This window comes from Parasteatoda tepidariorum, chromosome 12 (assembly GCF_982258835.1).
Source record: "Parasteatoda tepidariorum strain Cologne lab strain chromosome 12, Ptep-v5.0, whole genome shotgun sequence".
NCBI lineage: Eukaryota > Metazoa > Arthropoda > Arachnida > Araneae > Theridiidae > Parasteatoda > Parasteatoda tepidariorum.
Genome location: NC_141766.1, coordinates 36808759 through 36836668, shown reverse-complemented (window position 1 = coordinate 36836668; position 27910 = coordinate 36808759). Strand labels below are relative to the sequence as shown.

The following is a 27910-nucleotide window of genomic DNA, read 5'->3' as shown; positions in this document are numbered from 1 at the left end:
TCTTAATTGTTCTAGAAATTAATTCGATAGCCTTTCAATTTTATCCAGCTAATTAAAGGATATAAGTAATTTTAATTTTAACTATGCAGGCGATCTTGAAAATTTTTCATCAGTTTTAATAACGTTTAACTTTCTTCTTTTTAATCATTCATGTACCTTAAAAAATAGGTTCTGATGATTTAATTTCCGACGATGATCTTAAATGTATTGAGGGCACTGGTTAGAGAACACTCTTTTAAAAAAGTGAATATGATAAAATAATTTGAGACCAGGTATATTAGAAACAAACTTTTATGAAATAAATATTTTTCCTTAATGTTTGTTTTTTCAAGAGAAGTAAACATTTGAATTTCAGGCTGTTTTAGCCGAGTTTGCGAAAGTAGTATAAAAAGCAGCACAATTTCCATAAGCTTTGGTGCTGCTGATTTTTTTATTTGTAATTGGATATTAATAGTGTTTCGTAATGACCACTCTTTAAATATATTTTTAAATTCCATGTAAGAAATTAAATAATAATAGTATGAATTCCATGTAAGAAATAGAATTAAAAAAGAACGATGCACATTGAATGTTAGAATTTTATATTTTAATAAGAAGAAACAAAGTGTATCCAAGACCTGACCAATCAATATTTAGATAAATAAGAGCAAAGCATGGATTAGAATAATCTCTAACCACACTGCAAAAAATTCAGGATCAAAATATGGTAAAAAGTACCGGCACTTAGAGTGCCGGTACTCTTCTCTGTAATTTCATTTTTCTCTTCTCTAATTCTCTTCTCTCTGTTATTTCATTTTTCTTAATTTCATTTCTCTCTTCATTTTTGCCGGCACATGAACAATTCTGATCTGAACAATTAATGATATACCGAAATTTTTTTCAGTAATAATTACCGTAAAATCACTGAATTACTCTAATTAGATAAGTATTACAGTAAAAATTATGGTATAATATTTTACGGTAAAAATAGGTTTTACGGATGATGCACCCAAAGTACTTTATACCGTAATTTGATCCGGAATTTTCTTACAGTTTATTTGTGGAAGAAGCTGAAAGGTGGTTTCTAACGAAAAGTGAACGAATTTCAACTTCACTAGACAAATTATTCTTTGATGACTTTTAATCATCCATTGCTTTTATTGTCTTCCATAGCGATTGGTACAAGTTTGAAAACGTTTTTCCTTTTTTTAGATTATTAGTTTTCTCAGTTATATATATATATATATTTTGCAAATATTCCAAAAATATATTATGGAAGTCAATACGGAATGCATTTTATAGTTATTTCAAGTGATACTGTAGTAAATAAAACTTTTAATACCACAGGGTTAACTAAGAGTTTTGAATTATTTGGATCAAGATGAATTGAAATAAATGTAAAAGTTACTGCAATTTGAAAATAATAGCTTGTCTTAACTTGAATAAAAATATTAGTTTTAATGGATTGATATTAAATTCTTATATATGCTCACATAAGCGAAGGCGAATGCATACGAAATAAGTTTCCGAAGTATTTAATATAAAACATACGAAAGAAAATATGATGGAATGGAGAAACAATACAGATGCGCCGAAAATTTCTGCAACACTAATATTGAAATTTTTTCAATATTTTGCAGAAATATATTAATTTTTTTCCCATAAAATTATAATGCTTATTTTTAGACTAAAAAGTCACTATTTTTGTAAAAATGAGACTCGATATATGCAATTGAATTTGCCGAAAATATTTATTGATCATTTATTGGTGATGTTTTTAAGATGATAGTTTTCTCCTTTTTATTGTTCAAAACATCTAGAGTTTTATTGAATAAAAATGTTTTATAAACCTCTATTTTTTGCATACAAAAGGTTACATATGCATTAAAATTTTGTAAAAATTTAAAATTTTAACTGCCATACTATATTTTGATATTATGGTAGCTAAATGTAACGACAATATGCATTTATTATTTCTTTTACTTTTTCAAAGTAAAATTATTTCTGAATATATTAAATGCGTTAGTTTATAAAATAAAAATAGTTAAATTTGCTATTATAACAGCAATTTTTTCAATAGCAATAGAAAAAAATTGTGATGTTTTTTTTATTCGTATTTATTGCTTCTGTAAATTAAATCCCTCTAACTTTTTAAAAAATGCATAATTATTTTCAGAAATGTTAAAAATTGAACATGTACTTAATAAAATATGCATTTTAATTTATCTAAGAAATTGTATTTGTTCATATTTTCGGCACAAAATAAAGCAGCATGATGTCTCGATATTAATAGATATTTTAAAATTTTTTTTTGAATATTACTTTAGATAAACAGGGTGTTCCGTAACTATCACTCCTGATATATATTTTTGAAATTCTTGTTAAAAATAAACAAAAATACTGTGCTCATTGGAAGTTGTTAATTCATACTTTGGTGATAAAAATGCTCTCAAAATTTGAGTAATCATTATTGAAGAAGGCGGGTGTACCAAAGTTTCTAAATCTGTTTGATAGCTGTAAAAAACAAAGAGGAGCTTAAAGATAAATTTTAGAAACATCTTCAGGTTTCAACTGGTAATCGAACAAGTTTTGATCTTTTAGGTTCTACCTTTCTCATTAATGATTTCTCAAATGTCTGAAAAAATGTTTTCTTGGGTAACGGTTTAATTTGCAACCCACAATGTGTAGATGTTTGTTCTTTAATTCTGATAGAAGTTCTAAAATTTTATACCGTCTGTTTCAAAAATGGCTGATGATTTTGAAAATCAATAAAAAAAGAACGGAAGGCCACAAAAACGTATGGTTTAGGGGATTACGAAATTTTATTCCGCTATATTACATATTTAGTTAATTTTCTCTCCAATAAGTGGCGCTGCAAGCATGTGAGTGCAGCCAGAAAAATTTAATTCCTGACATTCTCAATCGGTAATTCGTCAAGCAAACACTTATCGCTTGTGAAAGATTTTTTTTATGATTTACCCTTTAAAATGGTGAATATTCATCGTTTAGGGGTATCACCGCCTGGAACACAGCTGTGTACACTATTTACCGTCCCGCAGTGGATTGATTGTTAAGACACGGTTCCCAGCAGATAACCGAAGTCAAGCATCACTGGCTGCGGTCAGTGTGCGGGTGGGTGACCACTTGGATCAGTCTGCGTGGGGACCGAGGGTGTGCGGTATTGGTCCTCGTTAAACTGTTCTACCGTAAAGTCCTCGAATTCGCGTGCAGGTAGTCGGGCTACCGAAGCAGGGGGTGCCATCCCCTCTGCAGAGGATCAAAATTGTGATGGCATGTCTTCGGCTCATCCTCAGGGATGTTTCCCAGACCGTCGCCAATCGCCCATTGTGCAGCTTTAGTGTGACGTAAAATGAACTGCAGCAACAACAACAACATTATTCTGCAGCGCCACCTGTTAGCGGAAGTTAAACCAATTGTGCAATTCGGTGGAATGAAATTCTTTAATTTCTCAAGCTCAGCAAATCATAAATTTTTTTTCGCGTTCCGTTTTTTTTAAATTGATTTTCAAAATCCATCTGTCATTTTTTGGGACACTTGATACTAATAAAAAGGCAATACTTATGGAGCATCGTGCAATGTTTCAAATGTTGCTTTTTCTTGATGTATAAGCCCTCAATGAAAATTAAAATTTTGCCCTGTTTAAATTTTTCAATTTCTAAAAATGGTTAATGGAGGTAACCCGTTGTTTTACTGGATTGTCTCGGATGCTTCAGTATATTTATAATATTTCTAACTATAATAGTCACGTATGAAAACCGCGAAAGTTTTTCAGAACTGCAATCCAATTTTTTACTTACAAAACTAACTTTGACTCAAAAGTTTACTGGAAAAATTATTTATCGTGTATTTTATTCGGCATGAGTATCATAAATTTAAATTCTTATGAAAATTTAGAAGACCTTTAAAAATAAAAGTAAGAAATAAAACCTATTAGTAAAACAAGCAATGATTTAAAAATAAAAATTAAAAGTGTTTTATTGATTTATTCGTATTTTACAATTATTTATGAAATTTAGGCAGGTCCCTGAGTTAGACCTAATATTTTAAAAAAGGTGTTTTGTAATCACTATCTTTAATATGCATTATTAAAATCCTTAAAAAAATGAATACGCATAAGGGATCGTAAATGAATATTTAAGCGAGGAAAAATTAAAGCGATGTCAAAACCTACCAAATCATTATTGAGGTAGGAAAGCTTACAAACATCAAAATCAGTTAGATTGCTGGATGAAACTAATAATTTTCTTCACCTTATCTCAGTTTCTTCTGTCAACCTAATAGGTTTTGATGTTTCTATACTAGTTTTGTTGTTAATAATTCGCCAGGTTTTGATATCGCTATCCTTTCCTAATTATTAATTTGCGGCCCTGAATATACTTTACTTAGAGTAGAAATACATTACTTCATATTTGAAAATGTTTCTTAATATATATATATATATATATATATATATATATATATATATATATATATATATATATATATATATATATATATATATATATATATATATATATATATATATATATATATATATATATATATATATATATATATATATATATATATATATATATATATATAATGTTCTAATTTATTTGCTTAAATATATTATAAAAAATATTATTATTTGAAACTGTGATTGTTTTCATACATATTGTTTGCAATTATTAATTGATTATAACTGTTAAGCTGTAAAAAAATTATAAACGTAGTCAGTTTGTTTAAGAAAGAATTAGATAAAAATTATAGGCATAGAATAACGAGAAGGTGTAACCTATAACTTAATTAAGTATTTAAAATTATTCATGTGTTCAAGTATGTTGTTTACAAAATTCTGATTTTTATTTTCTTTGCAATATAAATGGTTTTTGTTAATTAATTTGAGGGAGAGAAATAACACAAATTGTTGGCAGTATTTATTTGATGTTGATAAAATTAGCTGTTATTATTTGCTGCGTTAATCCCGCGTTGTACAGTTTTAATTATCTTATTAAAGTTTTGCATACAATGTTTTTGTTTGCCTCGAATGTTTGCATGCTTTTATATTTAAAAAAAATAACTTTAAATAATTTTGTTTCAGAATAAAACTGCTTTTTGTGTGAGTTTAAATGTTAAAAAAATTTATTGATTTCATTTGAATTAAATTAATAATGCTTTGAGGATATGCTTGAATGTTTTGAAATCAAATATGAATTTTTTATAATCATCTTAAGAATAATTTGAGTTCAATTAAAAGTAAATCGTGTTATATTTAGTGATTTTATTTAATATTTTTTCATTTCAGAAAATTATTCAAGTATTTTGATTTCGAGTAAGTTTCAAGGAGTTTAAGGAATTAGTTATTTTTATCTTGATGGGTGCATTGGATTTTTAAGTTAAATAAGGAAATATATTTCCATCCTTTTTTTTAAAGCTTGTCATATTTTATGAACGACTATTTAATAATTTTGAATTAAAAGAAAGTTGAAACCAAAGAAACTGATTAAACCGTATTGTATTTTCCTGTTTGTAAAGGAACTAATCGAGAGCGAAATGATCGTTGGGAACTAACGATTTTATAAATAAATTCTAGACTAAATCTTTGTGAAACGAAATTCATGTAACTTTTTGATATCCAAAAATAAAATAACCTTTATAAGTTAAGCGAATTTATCAACAAACTCAGAAACCTAATTTGCAAAATGATTTACAACAAACAGGTGAAAACAAATACATTTGGTTTAGCTTGATTAATATTTAACTACATAAATTTAAGTACCCTTAACAATATTCGTTGAAATTTCCGATAAAAAGAATTTTGCAATCTAAAAAAAAAAAAAACTTATAAGTTAAACGCATTTATAAACAAACTCAGGGACCTAATTTGCAAAATGCTTCACAATAAACTGGTGAAAGCAAATATATTTGATTTATACTGATTAAGACTTAACTACATTAATCGTTAACTAAATTAATTTAAGTACTCTTAACAATATTCGTTGAAACTTTAGATAAATAAAGTCTGGAAATCTAAAAAAAAAAAAGAAAAAAAAAAAACTTAAATTAAACGAATTAATAAACAAACTCAGGGACCTAATTTGCAAAATGTTTTACAATAAACTGGTGAAAGCAAATAAATTTTGTTTAGCCAGATTAATATTTAAATACATTAATTTAAGTACTCTTAGCAATATTTGTTGAAACTTTAGATAAAAAAAACTTAAAAAAAAGGGAACAAAACCTTTATAAGTTAAACGATTTTATAATCAATCTCAGGACCTAATTTGAAAAATGTTGCAAAATAAACAGATTAAAGCAAATATTTCGGTTCAGTCTGATTAATAATGAACTACATTAGTTTGAGTACTCTAAACAATGTTCGTTGAAACTTTAAATGAAAGAACTTGAAATCTAAAAAAAAAAAAAAGAAATCTTTATAAGTTAAACGAATTTATAAGCAAACTCAGAGGCCCTATTTGCGAAATGTTTTACAATTAAAAAAAAGAAAGCAAAATTTTTGGTTTAGTCTGATTGATATTTAAATACATTAATTTGAGTACTCTTAATAATATTCGTTGAAACTTTGCCACCTAAATACATACTGTGAATGACACAACGTTTAGTGATTTAAACACAGATACAGTTAGAGTTGTCAAAATCATGTCATACAAGTGATGAAGTGCTTATTTGATTGAAATCACAATGGCAAGTTTTCTATTTCAACGCATTTAAAATGTAGTGTCAATACATTCAGCTATTTTGATAAGCGTTAATGCTTTATTCCGAAATTTACTGTATAAAATATTAGTATCGCAAAGTATAATGATATGTTAGATTCACCTTTCTAACTACAAAACGCAGGTACAAAAATAGGTTTTAATGATGGGCAATAATTGAAATTGATCAGAAAATTTAGTTTAGAAACGTCTTTTGATTATTGTTTGAAAAATAAAGATATTTTTTAAAAGTGGCCATATTGTGTTTTGTGAATAAATACGAATAATAGCGTAAACATTTTCTTAAAAATTACTCTCACCTTTTTAATATAAAATATTGTTTTTAGTCAAAAGTATGATTAAATAGAAAAATACTTAGCAAATTTTGATGTCGGGAAAATTTTTAAAATTTATATCAAATGTATGAATAAAATTCCTCAAACGTACATGTTCTAACAAAATTTTGCCTGTATAAGAATCTCTCAATTTAAATTCGAATATGAATATAGATATTTACTTAAATACAAAAAGCTCAAGTATTGATCAAGTATAAAGATTAGTATTTTGACACAATAAATAATGTTGAAAAGTCTTTCTGGCGTCTGAAGTAGATTTTTTTTAAAAAAAAAAGCTGTAAAAAATAACAAGGTCTTGAATATCTAAAGGAGATTGATTAATAATGAGCAGCACCATTAAGGAAATAGTTCACAACATAAAGCTTTCAGACTTTGTAGCAGTCGATATACCAAACATCGTACAGCAAATGAATACACAGAATCTTCTTTTTCTTCCAACAGTTCAGCCTGTGAAGAGAAGATTGTTGAGCTAACATATAAAAAAATAATCTTCTTCCAAAAGCTGAATGCATTGAGACTAGCCAAGTGAACACTAGAAAAGAAAAATGGGCACTTTGATTCGTTGCTCCCATCATTGAATTACACATTTACTTTCCAATGTTTGCCTCAGCTCTCCCAATTGCGCTTCAATGGTGTTTTTCCACCCTGAAAAAAGTAAGTTTGCATATTAGAAGATTTGAATGCCTCAAGGAAATCAAGAAAGTTTTGATGATGCTTTACCACAAGTACTCAAAAAAGTAAGTTTGCATATTAGAAGATTTGAATGCCTCAAGGAAATCAAGAAAGCTTTACCACAAGCACTCTCAGAAAAAGCAAGTTTGCATATTAAAAGATTTGAATGCCCCGAGGAAATCAAGAAAGTTTTGATGATGCTTAACCATCTTAGAAATATAACTATCAATTTCGACGATTCAGCAATCCTTTCTTAAATTTTAAGAATTATTTCGTATCGAAAACACGTGATATATGATCCCGGGTTCGAATCCCGCTTCGGGCTTGGAAGTAATATATTTCTCAATTCTTCTTGTGTTGTTAGGGTGGCATTGATCCACCTATTTGGTACCTACGAAAATGTGATTAGTAGAAAAGTTAAATATATTAGATCCTGCGAGTTTTTTCTTCTTCTTTTTTTTGGAGGGGGGAGGAAATAGAATAACTAAATATTTCTTTAATTTTGACGAAATTCGTTTCCTCGAAGAAGTGACTGTAGTTAGTTCGTCACTTTGATAAAATTTAAGCTCGGAGCATATACCAGGAAGCAGTTTTGTCAAAACAAAGAAAGTTTCTTGATATTTCAGCATCTATTTTTTGCAGTGAGGTTAGAACTGATTTCTATGCCTATTACACAGTAAAAACAATTCTGCAATGTTAAAAATCTCTGGTAGCAAAAATGACACATCATTTCCGTATACACAAGAAAAATAAAAGTCTTTATAATGTTTTACCACAAGGTAGTAATTGATTTCCATGACTATTTTAAGTAATTTTTTTTTGTTGCTATATTTAAAATCTCTGACAACCATATTGCCAAAACTTTTCTGTATACTCAAAGAAATCAAGAAAATTTCGATGAATCTTTACCACAAGGTGGGAACTGATTTCTATGCTTATTACGCAGTAAAAAAATTCTGCAATATTAAAAATCTCTGACAGCAAAATTGCCAGAACTTTGTCGTATATTCAAGGGAATCAAAGTTTGATGATGCTTTACCACAAGGTAGGAACTGATTTCTATGGCTATTACACAGTGAAAAAATTCTGCAATATTAAAAATATCTGACAGAAATATTGCTAGATCTTTTTTGCTTACTCGAAGAAATCAAGAAATTTTTATGATGTCTTACTACAAGGTAGGAGCTAATTTCTTTGCCTGTTACAAGGAAAAAAATTTCTGACAGCAATATTGTCAGAACTTTTCCGTATACTCAAAGTAATCAAGTAAATTTTGATGATGCTTTACCACAAGGTAGGAACTGATATCTATGTCTATTACACGGTAAAACAATTTCTGCAATATCAAAAATCTCTGATATCAATACTGCCTAAACTTGTCCATATGCTACTGCAAAAAACATATTGATAGACATTTTTCTATAACAAAACCACACAAATCTTCGAAGATAACAGATTTCTTTAGTAGAGCAAGGTGAATAGACATTGTTAGTCCTACGTCACTTTACGACGTCACCAACGGCACCACTAAAGCGTTCCAATAATGGAATGGAAGCTAAGTTTTACATGACGTTTCCTATTGAGTGTCACTCCGTAAAGTGACATATGTTTTTTGTTGAATTTAATTACAAAATAGCTTGATTAAATATATTAAGGGTCTGATTTGGATATAAAATAACAGGCTTGATTTAAAAGCATCATTAATTTTTGTTTAAGGCTTGTTAAATTGTAGAAAAATGAAATTATGAGTTTCGTTTCATTATTTGTGAGGTTACAAAGGATGGTTATGATTTTTATGGCATTCTTCGTCCTCTTACAAAGTTGAACTTCTAACTCGCCTTTCGTTAAATTTATCATTGCCTTAACTTTTTTTTTGTTAATGAACCAAAATTAATTGAGTGCGATGGAAAGGTTGTTGAAGCTATTCATGTGGGTTTGTAGCACAGAAAAAAATAAAAATAACAAAAAATGCAAACATAAAATAATAATAATAATAACGAAGGAGATTTTTCTTTAAAAAATGTTCTTCAACAGTTAAAGACTGGGTGATTAATAATAATAATAATAATAATAACGGAGATTTTTCTTTAAAAAATGTTTTTCGACAGTTAATGACTGGGTGATCATCCGCTTCTTTTTCTGCAGGATAATTTTTTTGCAAATATGCATTTTTAAAACCTTTAAAAATGGAAGTTGAAAAATATTAGGTGTAGCAAGCTGATATAAATGCGAAAAAAATCTAATTCTACCGAATCATTATAAAGAATACAAAAATATCCTCGATTTACTAGCCTGCTATAATAATATAAACTCAATTTAAAATTAAAACATCATTAATTATCAGTAAAAATAACAAATTATTATATTACTTATGCGTGAGAATGTTTTTAATTCCGGAATAGTTTTGAGTTTAGGAATTTATAAAAGATTTTCAATGTTTGTAATGATTAGATATTCTTGAAAATTTTCTATGCACGTATTATCTTGAAAACACAGTCTATTGATAAAAATTTAACTTCATAATTGCGCAATTTTTCTTATTATTACACTTTTGTGAATCGTGACAACAATAAGCGCGTTTTACATAAATATTAAAAAGTGATACTGCACAGCATAATGGAACATAGTGCTTTGTTTCTGTTTGTAAATTGATTACTTAATAACGCGCAATATATTTAAATGCTGGGCTGTATGAGACATTGATATTACTGGGAATTCATAACAGCCCGAGAAGAATTCTATGGAAATATCCAATCATTTATAGAAATAAAAAAACTCTCTTTTTTATTATATGAATATAGACTAAAGTAAAACAACTGTTGTTTGTCTGTCAGTCAGACTGCAGTGCGTCGAAGGCTAAAATAATTGTAATAGGCAGCAGTCTAAGTGCAAATGATAGGAAATAAATAATAGACCGTGAAAAATTTATCTGTCTTCATTCTGTTATTGTATTTCAGATAATATATTTTGGTATTACAAGTGAGAATCCAATTAAAATTAGGTACTTTTAAAATGCGATAAGTTATAGAACGCGTTTTCTTTTTAACCAATTGCGCTGTTACAAGCTAATTTTAATTAATTGATAGTTATAATTAATTTCTTTTCGTTTGAGCTTTATATGTATTCGTATGAGAATGGTGAATATATTGGTGATGGTAAATACATTATAAATGCTGGTTGTTATTAAACTGAGGACTTTTTATAATTGTAAATTAATAATAAAATAACATTTATGAAATCGTGTTTGTTAAATAATGAATATGACCAGTTTGTTACTTGTAAAATCATCAAGATCTTCAGCTTCTATTTCAGCCGGTGTTTTCTTTTTTCTGTTCAAGCTGTTACTTTCAGGCATGTAATCTTCCTCTTCCACTTCTTCTTTTTTCTTTATACCGTACTAAGTAAAGAAAAATAATTGTCAATCAACAGTTCGAATTAAAATATTTTTATTTGCTTTAACAGTGCTATAAAACAATTTTTATATTATTTTTTAAAGTTTCAAAATCCGTCTTTATATTCAGATTCTCTAAAATGGTCGGAAAATATTGATTCTTTGTTCTTTGGTGTCAGGCTGGAGGGGAAATTAAATTTCGAAAAAATTAAATTTTTTCAAATAGAGTTAATATTTATACTAGCCAATATATTATGATTCACTGCATAAAATCCTGGTGAAAAGCACTGGTACACAGAGTGCAGCATACGTAAAATCCATTTTTACCGTAAAATTTTATACCGTGATTTTTGCCGTAATATATAATTAATTACAGTATTCAGTGCTTTTACTGCAAAAATTACGGTATATCAGATAGTTTGCTCCGTAAAACTTCATGGTAAAAAGTACTCTCAACCTAAGTGTTGGTACATTTTATCGTAATTTAATACTGAATTTTTTTTTCAGTGTAGGGGACTCTGTAGCTCCCATAGCTACTCAGAATTGCTGCAATTATTTTTTGTTTCTTACAATAAACAGAATGCTAAATTCAAATATAAAACTATTCAACTGAAAGATCCAAAAATGTTTAATTGTCAAAACACAGATTTAGTTTTGAAGCTTTAATTCCCGATTCTGTTTGGATAAAATTGAAGCAAAATCATTTTACTCACTTACTAATGCAACTTCATCCATGGTTTTGTTTTTTAAATTTATATTTTTTTAGTTACTCGTATAATGTTTTTCCTTAAAAGCAACTATTTAGTACTAGTCCGAAAAGTCTATTCCTACACTGAGAAAAAATATGGTAAAAATGATCAAAATATAATAAAATATACCATGTTTCTGGCTTTATGGGCACACCAAAAAACTCAACACTTTGGTAATGGCTTTGGTATATTTAACAATAAAATATCATTTTATAATACGTGATAAAATTTGGTAAATGTGGTAAAATTCGGCTATTTTATCATGATACCTTAGAACATGGCGTAAAAACCATTTATTCAGTCAAATTTACTTTTCAGTCTTGTATATTTTACTAAATGTGTAGTAATAAAAAAACTATAATTTTGAAAACCATAATTTCTGGTAAACCTTTACCATATGAACGGAAAATTACTGAATGAATGGTGTAAGTACTGTATATTTTAATTTTATTAACCTAAATTTTGTTTTTATTTTTTATTTTTAGAATTTTTTTTTTTACCAGAAATGTCATTACTATACATTTCGGTAATTTTTCTAGAATTTTTTTTCCTTATAATAATGTTTTACATTATTATAATTTATACTCATTATTATAATTTCATACTTTAATACAGCATACTTTAATTTTATACAGCTTATAATGAAGCTAAATATAACTTATTTATTGTTAAATAATTATAAAATGGTGAAAAGTTTAGATCAAAGTTTTGCTTTATCATAAAACCTAGCGTAATAAAAGGACTTGTTTTACAATCAAGAAATACTGATTTTACTTATAAGTCTTAAATTTGAAATAATAATCAAAAACTTAGTAGTAGAGAATTAAAAATGATACATAAATATTACAAGTAAATGCCTTTAAACCAAGGATATAGAAATATTATACATGTAAATAATTCTCTACAATTATTTAAATTTTCTAATGTGTCATGTTACGTTTTTTAAGTTGAATTTTACACCTTATCTAATGTATACTCATCAGCATATTTTCCAGTTTAAACTATGAGTAAGTATTAATTTATTAACCAGTTAAAAATTATTACTATAAAAATCCTTCATTTGCTTCAAAAATATACAAAATGAATTTAGCTTATAATGAAGCTAAATATAACTTATTTATTGTTAAATAATTATAAAATGGTGAATAGTTCAGATTAAAGTTTTGCTTCATCATGAGACGTAACGTAATAAAAGGACTTATTTTACAATCAAGAAATACTGATTTTACTTATAAGTCTTCAATTTGAAATAATAATATAAAAGAGGAGTAGAGTATAAAAGAGTAGTAGAGTATAAAAGAGGATAATACATAAATATTACAAGTAAATGCCTTTAAACCAAGGATATAGAAATATTATACATGTAAATAGTTCTCTACAATTATTTAACTCTTCTAATGTACCATATTACGTTTTTTAAGTTGAATTTTGCACCTTATCTAATGTATACTGAGCAGTATATTTTCCAGTTTAAACTATGACTAAGTATTAATTTATTAACTTGCTAAAAATTATTACTATAAAAACACGTAATTTGCTTCAAAAATATGCAAAATGGAAATAACAGTCGATTTGTTTCAAGTGCTCAATAATAGGCACTCATTTTCAAAACTTGCCAGACGGTAATGAGAAGAAACAAAAGTGATTTGAAATACAAAATACAAAGTTGCCAACGAAAAATGGAAAAATAAAGATGAGAAACAAAACTAGAAAAACCACAGAAGCCGAGAGAGAAAAAATATGAGACACAGAACAAGAAAAAACACAACAAGCTGCGAGGGGTAAATCAGCGTAAAATGCATTTTCACACGCTATGGAGAGGTGGTGAAGAACTAATGTCATTAACAAAGGAATTTGCATTCATATGAAAAAAAAAATTCCCGGGTATCAAGATGAGCTGACGTGATAGGGGAGAATTATTTTGGCATTGTAGAAATTGAATTTATGTCTAAGATTCTAACAATATACAGCAATTGATGATTTCTTGATATCGGACATATTTATCATATTCCTTAAATTTAAATTTTAAAGCTCGACTAGTTTGTTCGATGCATCCATGGTCGCAGTGACAAGAATGTGGAAAATGCCCCCTTATCAAAACTATAGAGATCTTTAAGAGACTTGAATTAAATTTTACTTACAGACCTGTGAATGATTTTAAAACCAAAATGGGAGAGGATTTTAGCAATTTTACAACAAACGGGAGAAAAAAAAATGTAAAGTAATAAGTTCTCTGTAAGGATCAGAAGAAAAGAGATTGGGTCCAGTGAGTTTAGCAAAAAGCAGAATCAACTGTAGTAAAGTTATCCACGGTTAACGGCAAGAGAGCGGAGGAAGTTAAGTTCGGTGTTTAAAAAGAAGAGTCAGAGTAAAGGCTTAACGTAATTATGGAATGCAGAAATTTTCAAAAATTTTGGATGATTAGAATTAACATGAAGGGATAAAAAGGAGGAAAGATCTTTACTATAAACAGAGGTGGAAAATGGCAAAATGTTTACGATAAACAGAGATAGAAAAAAAGGTCAGTTAAATGATACTATTACACAAAGCAAATTAAAAAGAAAAAAAAAACTTAAATTGTTCATAAAATGCTTAGTATTTAGTAAGAGATAAAAAATTTATCTAATTGCGTCGTTTAATTTACACAAAATAAAATTTAAATATGCGAAATCTGTATTTTTCAAAAATTTGATTAATTCCTTTCTGCCTTGCATAAATTATAAATTAAACAAAAGCCTTTCCATTAAGATATTAATAAGATTTTTAAGAAATAAATCTAATATTTTACGAAATTTAGGGAAACAGTGATGCACTTAATAAAATAATTAAATAAAAATTAGGTGCTTCGCTTATAAATTGATCAGCCTGAGCTAAATTTTCTGCGTTTTAATTGCATCCAAAGAAGGGGAGAAAGACTGAATGCAACCATTAAAGACTGAATGCGAGCCAACCATTAAATAATATAAAACGATATAAACAATTAGTCTGGATCGACAAAATTCGTCACTCATTAGAGAAAATCAATTCAGTTAATTTAATTTTCGTGAGGAAATATATGCGTTATTTAACTTGCCGTAGTTCAGCACAAGTCAAAATCCGATTACCTTAACACTGTCTCATCATAAGTTGTAAAGCATTAGAGTTCACGTTTGAGAATTTTTAGACATTGACTTATTGATCTGTACCAAACAAATATGTTGCATTAGTTCGGTTGATATTTTGAAAATGAATTCACTGAAGAAATTGTTGAGCAGTTAAAGATTTTAAGTGATTTAATCGTTGAATTTTGATATGTAAGAATTTTTTTAATGGACTTGTGGAAAAATGGATATATTAACCTTCAAAAATTGGTGTAAAAATATATAAGTATTTTTAATAAATCAAAAAACTTAATTATAAAATTTATGTATTACGTTAGAAAAAAAAACTTTCTATATCATAATGTTTCTTAACTTGTCATAGTTCAGCACAAAACAAAATCGAATTACCATAACAATATCTCATCATAAGCTGCACAGCACTTAAGTTCATATTTGAGAATTTTCAAACCCTGACTTATTCATCTGTGCCAAATTAATACACTGTTAGAATTTTCATCTTAAAATTATTTTAATATAACAGACAGTAGTCTGTTCTTTCAATAAACCGCAACATTTACGATAAAGAATATTTTTTTTTACATTCACGATTTTGAAGCCATTTACAACTAGTATGGTTTCGAAACCGCGAAAAAGAAATTTAGCTGGGCATTGCAGTTTAGGTTGTGATTGAGTTGTATTTTATCAAATGAACTGTGGAATGTGGTTAAATTAGTTAATCTGGTTGTTTCACCTATCGTAAGAGATGGGAAATACTAGACTTTTTTGTGTTAAGCAGCTTTATAGTGCTGCCATCTATGCATGAATCAAAGTATTGTATTCTTATATTCCAGGGGCACAAATCGGGAAGTGCAAGACACTTGAAACTCTTCACGTTTCGAAAGGAAGGGAGGAGCTATTGCGATGTCAACGCTGAGATTCGAACCCCCGTTCTGTCGGTCATGAGATTCGCAGATTAGCCCTCTCAGTTGTAGTACGTACCTCGCTTCACGGAGCTAAGTGGCTTCATTAGGTGGGTCTTGTTGGGGCAATAAAATTCTGGTCGTTCAACCTTTTTAGGTAAAAGTAGTAATAAACGGTTTTTCTCACAGTTGAGAGTTTGAAAGACGTCTTATTTATGGTTATTTGACTGCTTTGTTTGAATGTGGTAAAATAACAATTAAATAAATTGTTATTTTACCATTTTTTCCCAAAATATTTCAAACAGTGTATGCTGCACACAAATTTAAAACTTATTTATCAAATGATAATGCCATGTAAAAATTTTTTTTTTTGTAATTATTTATTATTTTATTTCATAATGACCAAAATAATTTTGAATAGTAAGGTACACAAATTTTAGCACCAATTTAATTCAACTCATTTTAAACAACATAATCCAAAATTTGGATATGCTTATAATTCTTGGCAAATAAAAATTTAAAAATGCTACTTATTTGAGCTTGCGAACGTATAAAATGACCTTTCGATCACTCAGCTGCCTAAACTTTTGTGATCATATTTTTCCGATTACGGTTACACTTCTAGTTTGAGGATTAAAAATCAAAATTCTTCGAAGAAAGATTTGTTTTTTCTTCAGAGTAAGTAAGGGTTGTTTCCAAGGGTTGTAATAATATGTATTAAGGGTGGTAATTACGACACACCATATATATATATATATATATATATATATATATATATATATATATATATTGTTTTTTTCTTCAGAGTAAATACGTTTGTGCGTCCTATTTCGTAACTTAACTTGATTTCGTTCTCTAATTTATTAGCTTATTTTAAGGTTGGCATTCGAAGCATTATTATTCAGTCTTAGTAAATGAAAATTCGATCATTAGAAAGAAAATTATTCACGGCGTTCACTTTTTTTTGCATTTTGTACATTGTGAGTCGTAAATTTGTGTTTATGCTAAGAGAAAATAAATTTTTAATTTTTTAGAGTTTTTTTTTAATCACGCGTCAATTAATACGGATTCGTTAGATTTTGATAACGCTTTTTTTCCCCTCTTTTAATTATTCTGCAACTCCTCAGGTGTTATTTTTTTGTTTTAGTTTTCTAGTTTTCTCCAAGGGTTGAAATAATAAGTATTAAAGGTGGTAATTACGAAACACCATATATATATATATATATATATATATATATTCAATACAATATATATTATATACAATATACACAATATATATATATATATATATATATATATATATATTGTGTATATTGTATATATATATATATTACGAATTGTTTCCTGCAATCACTATAGAGCATCAGTCTGGCTTATCGGAACTGTTTAAATTTTCAGATTTATAAATTTTTTTGACTAATGTTCATTCATACATTTACACAAATACTTTTCAAAACTCCAAGACACAATAACTAATTAACTATCATCGACATTTTTAAATTTCTTTAATTTGTTAGTAATCAAAAGCTCCAATAATGAATCTTACAGTTTTTGAATATTAACGCAAGGTATGTAAATAGTTCGGGAAAAATTTATTAATAGAATAATAACTTGTTTTATGAAGTTAAAATGTTTGAGTTATTATCAATGAAAATCCGTGATAGTTTAAAGCGCAAATAACAGATGGCGCTGGTAGCGAGCAATGGACACGGTTTTTCTTTCAATACTTTAAAAAATTCATGTTAGTTTGGTAGTAAACTTGACTGATTTTTCTCCTTTATTAATATATATATTTAATAAATGACACTTAGATTGATAATGGGGAAAAATATTTTTTGAAACTGATAAACAAATCTGTTAAACTTCCGGAGCAAAGTTTTATTTCAAAAATACTACAGGAAACAATGTATCAAAACCATTTTGCGAAACAGTAATAAGGAATAAGAAAAACAAAATGGGAAAAATAATAGAAAAATAATAGCAAATATTATAGTGGATAGTTTCATAGTTCAGATACTATCCATTCAACTTTAAACAGTCATATTAAATGAATGTAGAACATGATTTGTATTTTTTTTTTCTTAGAATTGTTTGTATCGTTATTTCTCTAAAAGAAAAATTTTCACAGCCATTTTTTTTTAAAGGTGCATAAATTGTTTCTCAATAAGCCTTCAATGTACTCTAATCTATATCTCCCAATAAATCCCGAAAAAAATATTTTACAAAGAGAAACATTAAGAAAAATCTGAAATTCACGAAGTACTTAAATATTTGATGTTTGAAAAAAGTTGAAAAATCTAAAAAAATAAATTTTTTCCTCGGGTAAAGGAAAATAAATAATATTTTTCACGAAAAAAAAAATCAAAGTTTCATTTTGTCGGAATTGAAATTTTTGTTCGGCTGTTTGTTCAAATAAAGGAAGTTCCTGTCTTTAAGTGTTATTGTTCATCACCTTCTTAATAAAAATTAGATAAAACAAAAGCTTAGCTCGATGCAAATTATGCATTGAACAATTCTTTTATATATATATATATTTTATTAAATAATTTTAAAGCATTTAATTTCTATCCGCTTTTGTTCTATTAAGTTTAATTTGGAACTGGTTTAATGTTCTTTAATATAACCTTTTAAATTGAATATAACCCTTTAAACTGAATCTACAAATCGTTGCAGTTTCCGCCAACATTCTAGAGAACTTATTTTCATACATTTTGTAAAACAGCAAAACTAGTTGTAAATTTGTACCTCATTTCTGGTACTAAAAATATCGCTGCCTTCATTCTTAATGCTAACTCAACGAAATAAAATGAATTACTTGAAATAAAAGTCCAAACCAGGCAGAAACATTCATCGCCTTGTCTCACTGAGTTACGCGATGTGATTAAGTACTTAAATTAAGCTGACTCATTATTTTTGCACTAATTAGCTGAAGTTGCTTATTTATCACGAGTGTTGATTTTGTTTTATTAATTTTGTTTTAAAGCCGATTACTTCCCTAGTGAATTCTATTAAAGCCTGGTATAAAATCTGGCTAGTCGAGCGATCATTTTTACCTGCTTTGTGAATTGAAATGATAATGATACGCAATATACATTGGCTGAAGATACATAATTTCATCCAGTATATTTATATTTGTGTTGTCACTGTAACATGAATAAGCATGTAAAAATACGTTTTAACGACAATTTACAATAATAGATGAAATCGTAGTTGTAGCGAGCTTGTCGTTATAAGAAAAAGCACACATTTCATGTTGATTGAGTAAGATAAGAGGCTTGGATGATTTCAATTGGGCCTTTACAATGTTTAAGATTTAATTATGTAATTTATATTCTTAACAACTGTAAACCTGGTAAGTCGAGCGATTGTTTTTACCTGCTTCGTGAATTGAAATGCTAATGATACGCAATATACATTGACTGAAGATACATAATTTCATCCAATATATTCACATTTTTGTTGTCACTGCAACATGAATAAACACATAAAAATCCGTTTTAACGACAATTTACAATAGCAGATAAAATCGTTGTTATGGTGAGCTCATCGTTAAAAGAAAATGCACACATTTCATGTCAATTGAGTAAGAAAAGAGACTTGAATGATTTCAATTGGGGCCTTTACAAGGTTTAAGATTTAATTATGTAATTTATATTATTAACAAATGCAAAGGCCGAGAAAAAAAACCGGGTTTTATTCTTTGTAGAATATTATGAATGTTTCGAAATGATTTAGCTTCATTATTTGCTCATTTAAATAATTAATTGAGCTTTCTATAGTATCAGGCTTCATGATCATATTTAAGACAAAGAAAATAAAAATGCATTTCCATATCTTTTCTTCCAAAATGATATAATTGATTGAAATTATTCCATTTAATCCCAGTTCATATATTTTTCCTTTATTATAATGAGGAAATTATTTTTAAAACAGTTTACTACAATGCATTCAATGGAATGAAAAAAAAATTTTCAACTTTGATATTAATTATGAATTTAAAATGGTAAATAAAGTTTTCTTTGCGAACTTATACTAATCGTTTGCATTTGATGGTATTCTTTTTCTTAATCTCGAATCATATTTCGTTGCATTGAAATACCAAAAAATATGTTTTTCCGACAATTAAAATTAAACAAATCTAACAAAAATGATAAAACAGACAAAATAAATGATTATTAAATTACTAATGATTGAAATTATATACTTACTTCTGCTTATAAACAGAGTTTTTTTTAGAACTTAAGTATTTAATTGCTTGCATTTGATCATTTTCTCTTCACTCATGCACAGAAAATAAGTTTTTTTTTATTAATTATTATAAACTTTTGGTTTGAAAAAAATTAAATTAATCACTTGTTTAAAATAATGTTCTAAGCTAATGATTGTGGAAGAATTGTTTTAAGTTTCAACTCTTAACTGATTATGTTTCATTAATTAGAGGCACTGCGAACTATTCAATATGGAGCAACGTACAAAATACAATAATTACAATAAAATATTCCATTAAATACGCTTTTTTACCCTTTTAATAATTTTATTTTTATTTGATAGTTCGAAAGAGGATTAATGAATCATAAACGACGCATTTTCCGTTACGCGGAAATTACTAATAATATTTATAAATGCGGAAGATGAGTATGTATTACCGTTAACAAAATATCAACTATCGAGCATAATGGGCTCAGAAAAAAAAATCTAGTCGATTGCATATCTTGAATTATTAACTCACTTTATCACGAATCGCTTGGCGCATTTTCTCTCTTTCTTCTTCCATTCGTTTATGCTTTTCTTTTCTCCGTTCTTCAGCTTCTCGAAGAGCTTCTAAGCGTTCTTGCTCTAACTCAGCAGCTGCTTCCTTATCTTCTGGAGTTTCATTTTCAGCGGCTGAACTCATTTGACCTTTAAATAAAATGATAGATTAATTATTTTTTGAAGTAAAATATATTAATAAAATAATATGCTAATTATTTTAAAATAAAATTAAGAAATGGGGAGTTTGGACTAGACACCACTTTTTTCCTGTTTTATCTCTCTTTCTTCTGTAATTCACAATTTAAATTTTTTCTTGTTTTTTTTTCTTTCAATTTTTGTAATTCACAACAGATCCTCGATTTTTTAAAAAAATATGTTCTTAATTAAATAAGTGGTTTTAAATTTTTTTAATTCCCTTCAAATTGAAAAAAATCGGATTTAAAATGACTTGGAGGAATTGGGGAATAATTACAACTGCACAAAGGCTCCTGCAGACATTTTCTTAAGGGGAAGAGCAAAAAAGGAAAAAAGAAGTACTCAATAAAATGGACTATTTAAAAAAATTATTCATAAATATTTTTATTCTGTATTTATAAAATTTTTTTCTTGCTTTTTTTTCAATTTTTGTACTTCACAACAGATCCTCGATTTTTTTGAAAAATATGTTCTTAATTAAATAAGCCGCGTTAAATTTTTTTATGCCAGCAAATTAAAGAAATCAGATCAAAAATGACTTGGCAGAAATGGGGGAATAATTACATCTGCACAAGGGCTCATGCAGACATTTTATCAAGGGGAAAGGCAAAAAGGAAGAATTATTCGATAAACTATTAAAAAAAAATAATTCATGAATACTTTTTTTTGTATTTATGAAAAATATTTTTATTTATGGGCCTTCACTAACAGTTTTAACAACATTTTAAATTTTTAAATAATTTAAATTTCATTAAAAATCATACTTTATTTGAATTCTTCAAATTAAACATTAAGCTATCATTATTATTGACAAAGTTCGATTACCAGTGGTGGTTTAAGGACCCCCCAGCGAGGACCACCAGATTACTTTAAAAAATTTTGTAAAAAACACTGCAAAAAATTTTGGTAAACTGTAAGAAATTGGATCAAATTACGGTATAAGCTCTTTGGGGGCATCATCTATACAATCCTTTTAACCGCAAAATGTATTTTTACCGTAAATTATTGTACAGAAATTTTTACAGAAATATTTATTTAATTAGAGTGATATAGTGATTTTACGGTAATTATTACTGTAGAAATTACGATATATCAGATTTTTTGTTCTGTCACATGCTTCGGAAAAATAGATTTTACGATAAAAAGTACCGGCAACCTGAGTGCAGGTACTTTTTTACCGTAATTTGATCTGGAAATTTCTTACATTGCAGCTTGTTTTGGAAGTAAAAATGGCTTACGCTTAATGTTGACCACATTGCAACAATCATTCTGTTGACCCCGAAATCGTAGAGCATTAAACTTCATGGCAATGACTATTGGAGTTCCATAATTTCTTAATTTACGTTATAAGTATTTTTTTCAATGCTTCGGTTGTTATATTATCTAACTATCTGAATTCCAGCCCCCCCTCACGGAATGAAAAAAAGTAAACAATCAATGAAACAACTGAACGACACTGCAAAATGAAACACCAAACTGAAAGACATATACCAATACAGTCCAATGCAATCGAATGCAATCTGGTCCATTTTCTTAGTTGCTGCATTAAGATTCAACATGAACTGAAGTTTGTGTTACAAATATTTAATGATGATAATTATTATAATGCTGAACAGAAATTTCAATATTTTTTGTGGAACAGTATTTTTAACGCTTTTATACTAATGATAATATTAATCGAAATAAGTTACATATAGCATAAATTGAAAGAAAACAATTTTTTTTAAAATTGTAAGTTCCTTTATTTTAATGACACTATTTTGAAAACGGGAGAAAGGTACAATGTAAACAAAATATTACCAACAAAAACCAATTCGGAATGAATTTTGAATATTCCATACTGTTAGAGTTTTTATTATAAAATTTTGGTAAAATAACCGGCAACAGTTTATCCATTCAATTAACCGTAAAGTTTGCGCTAAAGAACATTTTTTTCCTTTGCGTTTATGAAACCATTTACAACTAGTATGGTTAAAAAATCATGAATTCAAAAATATACGGTTTCTACCCTTTTACAACAGCATGGTTCTTAAAACCGTAAAACGGAAATTTAACTGGACATTGGAGATAGTTTGTAAGCTTTATGATTGAGCTACCATCTATACGTGAATGAGAGTATCGTATTCTAATAGTCCAGGGTCAAAAATTAGGGAGTGCAGGACACTGGGAGCTTTGTGTTGAAGGGAATGAAGGTGCAAACATTGCGGTGTCAATGCTGGGACTCAAATCCACAATCTGCCGGTCATGAGATTAGCAGGTTACTCCCCTCGGCTATAATATGTACCCATTTGCAAATAGCTTGCTGGCTTCAAGAGGTGGCCCTAGTTGGTGTGATAAAATTCTGGTCGTTTAACCGTATTAAAGTAGTTAATAAACGGTTTCTCTCACAGAATGCACACAATTTGAATGCCATTTTATTTATGGTTATTTGAGTGCCTTGTTTGAATATGGTAAAATAGAAATTAAATAAATTGTTATTAACCATTTTTTTCGAGAAGTTTCTAACAGTACACTAGATTACTTTTGAGAGAAAAATATAAACGCAAAATGATTTTTGAAGAAAGATTCTTTCACTAGAGGTAATTAAATAAATTGTTCAACCTGAATGTAACAAAAAAAAATATATATTTCATTTGGTTGTTTTCTATTAAAATGAGATTTGTCTTATCTATGATTTAATCAGTTATACACGGAAATTATCATACATAATGCTTATTTACATATTTAACCAAATTACATTATGCGCAATAATGAAAACTAATCAATTTTATCAGAATGAAATGAAACATCTCAAAAGTAAAGAAAAGTTCATTTCTTTTACTGTTCTGATGAAATTCCCATTTGATTATTTTTATTCTTTTCTTCAAAAAATCAAAGGCTTTTGATGTTATTTGATTTTCTTCTTTAAAAATAACTTTATCTTTTAAATCCATTTATGCATCAAGGGTTTTGTGTTTTAAAGTTTATTTTTAGCAAATATTTCTTTGAATTTAATTACTAAAGTTCTTTTTCCGTAGTTCTCCATAAAAATAATATCTTTTTTATTTTATTTATTATTATACCACTTTTATGCAAATTAATCATTTCTAGATAGTATTTTTCAAAATTTATTGAAAACAACTGAGACGCATCCACTAATAATAGCTAAAGGGGAAAAATAAATAAACGACTTGAAGTTAAGCATCATTTCAAAAGTCATTTATTTAAGCGGGGGACGTTTTCGCTCACTTATTCAAAACATATTTAGTATTGCCTGTTTATTGAAAACAAATTTATTAATTTTCCCCACTTATTCAAAGCAATTTTCTCATTGTATTCTACTTATTAACATACTACTACTACTATCGGCGTTTTAATTTCCTGCCAAAAGAGAAGCTTTCTAAGGTTATGAGTCAGCTGTTTATTGCCAATTGCATTTGGAATCTTTTTCAATTCCGAAGACACCAAACACTGCTAGAAATTTCTTTGATAAAATGGTTAAATAACAGTTTGTCATTTTCATTCACACAAAACCGTCAAATAATCATAAATAAGATAGTAACTGTGAGAAAAACAGTTTATTAACTGCTTTCACTTAATGTTGTTAAACAACCAGAATTTTATTGCACTAACTAGACCCATCTAATGAAGCCACTTAGTTCTCAGCTGATGGGTACTAATTATAGTCGAGATGGCTATTTTGTCAGTCTCATGGGACGGGAGTTCGAATCCCAGCGTTGACACCACAATATTTCTTCCATTCCCTTCAACACATAAAGAGCTTCCAACGTCCTGCACTCCCCAATTTGTGACCCTGGACAATTGGAATATGATACTCTCATTCATGCATATGTGACAGTTGTATAAAGCTGCTAAACTATCTCAAATGTCTAGTTAAACTTTTTTTTAAAGTTCTGAAGCCATGTTAGTTGTAAATGGTTAAAAAACAGTATAGTTTTATATTCATGGTCCTTAAACCAAACTTGTTGTAAACGGTTTCAAAATTGTAACTGTAAAAAATGCTCTCTACCCTAAACTTTACGGGTAATTCAATGGATGGACTGTTGCCGGCTATTTTACCACAGGTTTAGGATGAAAATTCTAATAGTACATAAGTACGTTGTAGTAGTCTAATAGTACATACGTAAGTTGTCATAAGTGCGTTCATCCTCTGAAGTCTGCGAAATTTGAGGACTTGCCAAAATAAGTTAATGACTTAGAAGCGAGTATTGTACCTTTTACCAATTTTAATACCAATTTCATATTTTCATGTAGAATAGGATAAATCAAAACATTTAAAACGTTTTTGTGAAATCGTCATACTTTTGTTTATTAATATAGTTTTCTTGGTTAGCAAATTCTGTCCTACGGTTCCAAGAAAAACTAAAACAATAAAAACTGGTCCTTGACATAACATTATGTTGTACCTTGTGGAAAGGTTAAAATTGGTTCAAGGCACAGCAACAACAATTACAAGTATTGAATGTATCATTTATATGTTAGATGGCTCAAATATTTAGACTGGTCTATGGTAAATATGGTCCAAGGTACAGTAGCGATATTTAAATAAGATGAAAATAAGGTCCTTCTTCGAGAAATCTCATTTTGTTTTTAAAAAATGCCATTTAGAACCGTTTTACACTTAACTCATTAAATATTGAAACGAAAATGCTTTTAACTTAAAACAGAGTAAAGTTTTAAAAGAAAAAATATTTTTTAACTCCTTTTACTAACATACTTAAGTCGCTCAAATAATAATATTACAAAAAAAAATAAAATCCCACCGCTTCTTACAATATCTTAGAAAATCTTTCTTCAAGGAAACAGTAAACCTGAACTCCATTGACTCATTAAAATGCACGACCCTAAACCCTTTTTTAAGTTAGAAAATTAGTATTTGATTTCTAAGAAAACTTCTTTAAAATACTTAGTACTCGCAGCTTCCACTTAATAAAAATAAAGTAAACTTTAAGTAGCTTATTTTTTGATGATGGAATATAAGCTGTCCCCTATGAATTCCGTTTCTCAGAATTCTGTCAGAATTATATTTACGAGAATGACTGTATTTCTTGTCTTCAGATTTACAGTCTCTTGAGATTACAGTGATGTTGTATGTTGAATTCTATTGAGATTCCAAGAAATATTATGACTTTTTGCCGTTTTTTTTCGGGAAAAATAGATGAATAATACATATATAACAGGCGTATTTCAAGCAAATAATAGTTTCCCTAAAATAATATGAAATTTTGTTTGCTCTGTAATAAATATATATTTTCAGAAACTTACTAAATATAATGTATGTAGGATAATTTACCATTAGTGACTTGAAACAACAGTAATACTGTTATATGTCACTCTTACTGTTTTACTTCTTATCTCGAAAAGACAGAGAAGAACTTGTAAATAGAATATTTCATTTTTTTTTCATCGAAAACAAACCACATATGGCTACCACTTTTTTCTCTTTTCGTTTGCGAAAAGTATAATTGTTTGTAAGACTTCTTATGAGCGAATACATACGTCATAAAAGCTAATAAGTTGAGGTAATCACAAAATATTTAATTATCTCTCAAATATATAGCGGAGAGGAAATTATCGATTAAATCAAATTATCGAATTTTTCCACTTCCCTTTATTCTAAGCATTTCGCCGTCTATTTGCTCTTTCGTTTTAACTCTAATCGCCCAAACTGTAAGAAAATTTAAGCATTTCATACTTTTGTTTTCTTCGCTCTGAACCATTGTTCTGGCTTTCTTCTTTTAACTAAGAGCTTAACTTCCTCCACTTGATTAACCACATATGGCTACCACTTTTTTCTCTTTTCGTTTGCAAAAAGTATAATTGTTTGTAAGACTTCTTATGAGCGAATACATACGTCATAAAAGCTAATAAGTTGAGGTAATCACAAAATATTTAATTATCTCTCAAATATATAGCGGAGAGGAAATTATCGATTAAATCAAATTATCGAATTTTTCCACTTCCCTTTATTCTAAGCATTTCGCCGTCTATTTGCTCTTTCGTTTTAACTCTAATCGCCCAAACTGTAAGAAAATTTAAGCATTTCATACTTTTGTTTTCTTCGCTCTGAACCATTGTTCTGGCTTTCTTCTTTTAACTAAGAGCTTAACTTCCTCCACTTGATTACTGCCAATTGTGGATTTAACGCTCCTTTAGCTAGTTTAGCTCTTGCTAAACTCGCTTGACTCAAACCAGCATCTTCTAATTCTTACAGAGTACTTGTTACTTTATCGTTTTTTTCTCCCGTTTGTTATAAAATTGCTAATATCCTCTCCCGTTTTTGTTTCAGAGTCATTTTTATGCCTGTTAACTAAAATAAATTTAAATCTCTTAAATATCCTCACCCGTTTTTGTTTCAAAGTCGCTTTTATGCCTGTTAACTAAAATAAATTTAAATCTCTTAAAGATCCTCTCTCGTTTTCGTTTCAAAGTCATTTTTATGCCTGTTAACTAAAATAAATTTAAATATCTTGAAGATCCTCACCCATTTTCGTTTCAAAGTCATTTTTATGCCTGTTAACTAAAATGAATTTAAATCTCTTAAAGATCCTCTCCCGTTTTTGTTTCAAAGTCATTTTTATGCCTGTTAACTAAAATAAATTTAAATCTCTTAAAGATCACACTGTTAGAAATTTCTCGGAAAAAATGGTTAAATAACAATTTATTGAATGGTTATTTTACCATATTTAATCAAAACAGTCAAATTACCATAAATAAAATGGTAATCAAACTGTTAAGTTTGAGAAAAACTGTTTATTGACTGAGCTCACCTAATACGGTTAAACAACCGGAATTTTATCTCACCAATTAGAACCACCTAATGAAGCTACTTAGTTCTATGCAACGGCGTACATATCATCGCCGAGCGGGATTATCTGTCAATCTCATGACCGGCAGAACTGGAGTTCGAGTCCTAGTGGTGACACCACAATATTCTTCAATTTCCTTCACCACATGGAGAATTTCCAGTGTCCGGCGCTCTCTAATTACCATTACCTTACGAAAAACCGAGCTCCTATGCCTAGTTAGATAATTTTTTTTTACGTTTTTGAAAAATGCTAGTTGTAAATGGTTAAAAAACCGTACAGTTTTATATT

The 27910-nt window shown here is 28.2% G+C and overlaps 1 protein-coding gene across 3 annotated transcripts in view; it reads right to left on the bottom strand.

Moving 5' to 3' along the window:
- Nucleotides 1-4841: 4841 nt before the first annotated feature.
- LOC107455118 (complexin) overlaps nt 4842-27910 on the bottom strand; it is a 281189-nt gene continuing 258120 nt past the window's right edge. For all 3 annotated transcript variants that reach the window (XM_087155800.1, XM_043041065.3, XM_043041064.3), the window contains exons 3-5: nt 20596-20765; nt 11003-11123; nt 4842-7699 (exon numbers count right to left, since the gene is read on the bottom strand). In XM_087155800.1, the coding sequence (XP_087011926.1) occupies nt 7626-7699; nt 11003-11123; nt 20596-20765 (365 nt within the window). In that variant the 3' untranslated portion in view covers nt 4842-7625. The remainder of the gene's footprint in view (nt 7700-11002; nt 11124-20595; nt 20766-27910) is intronic.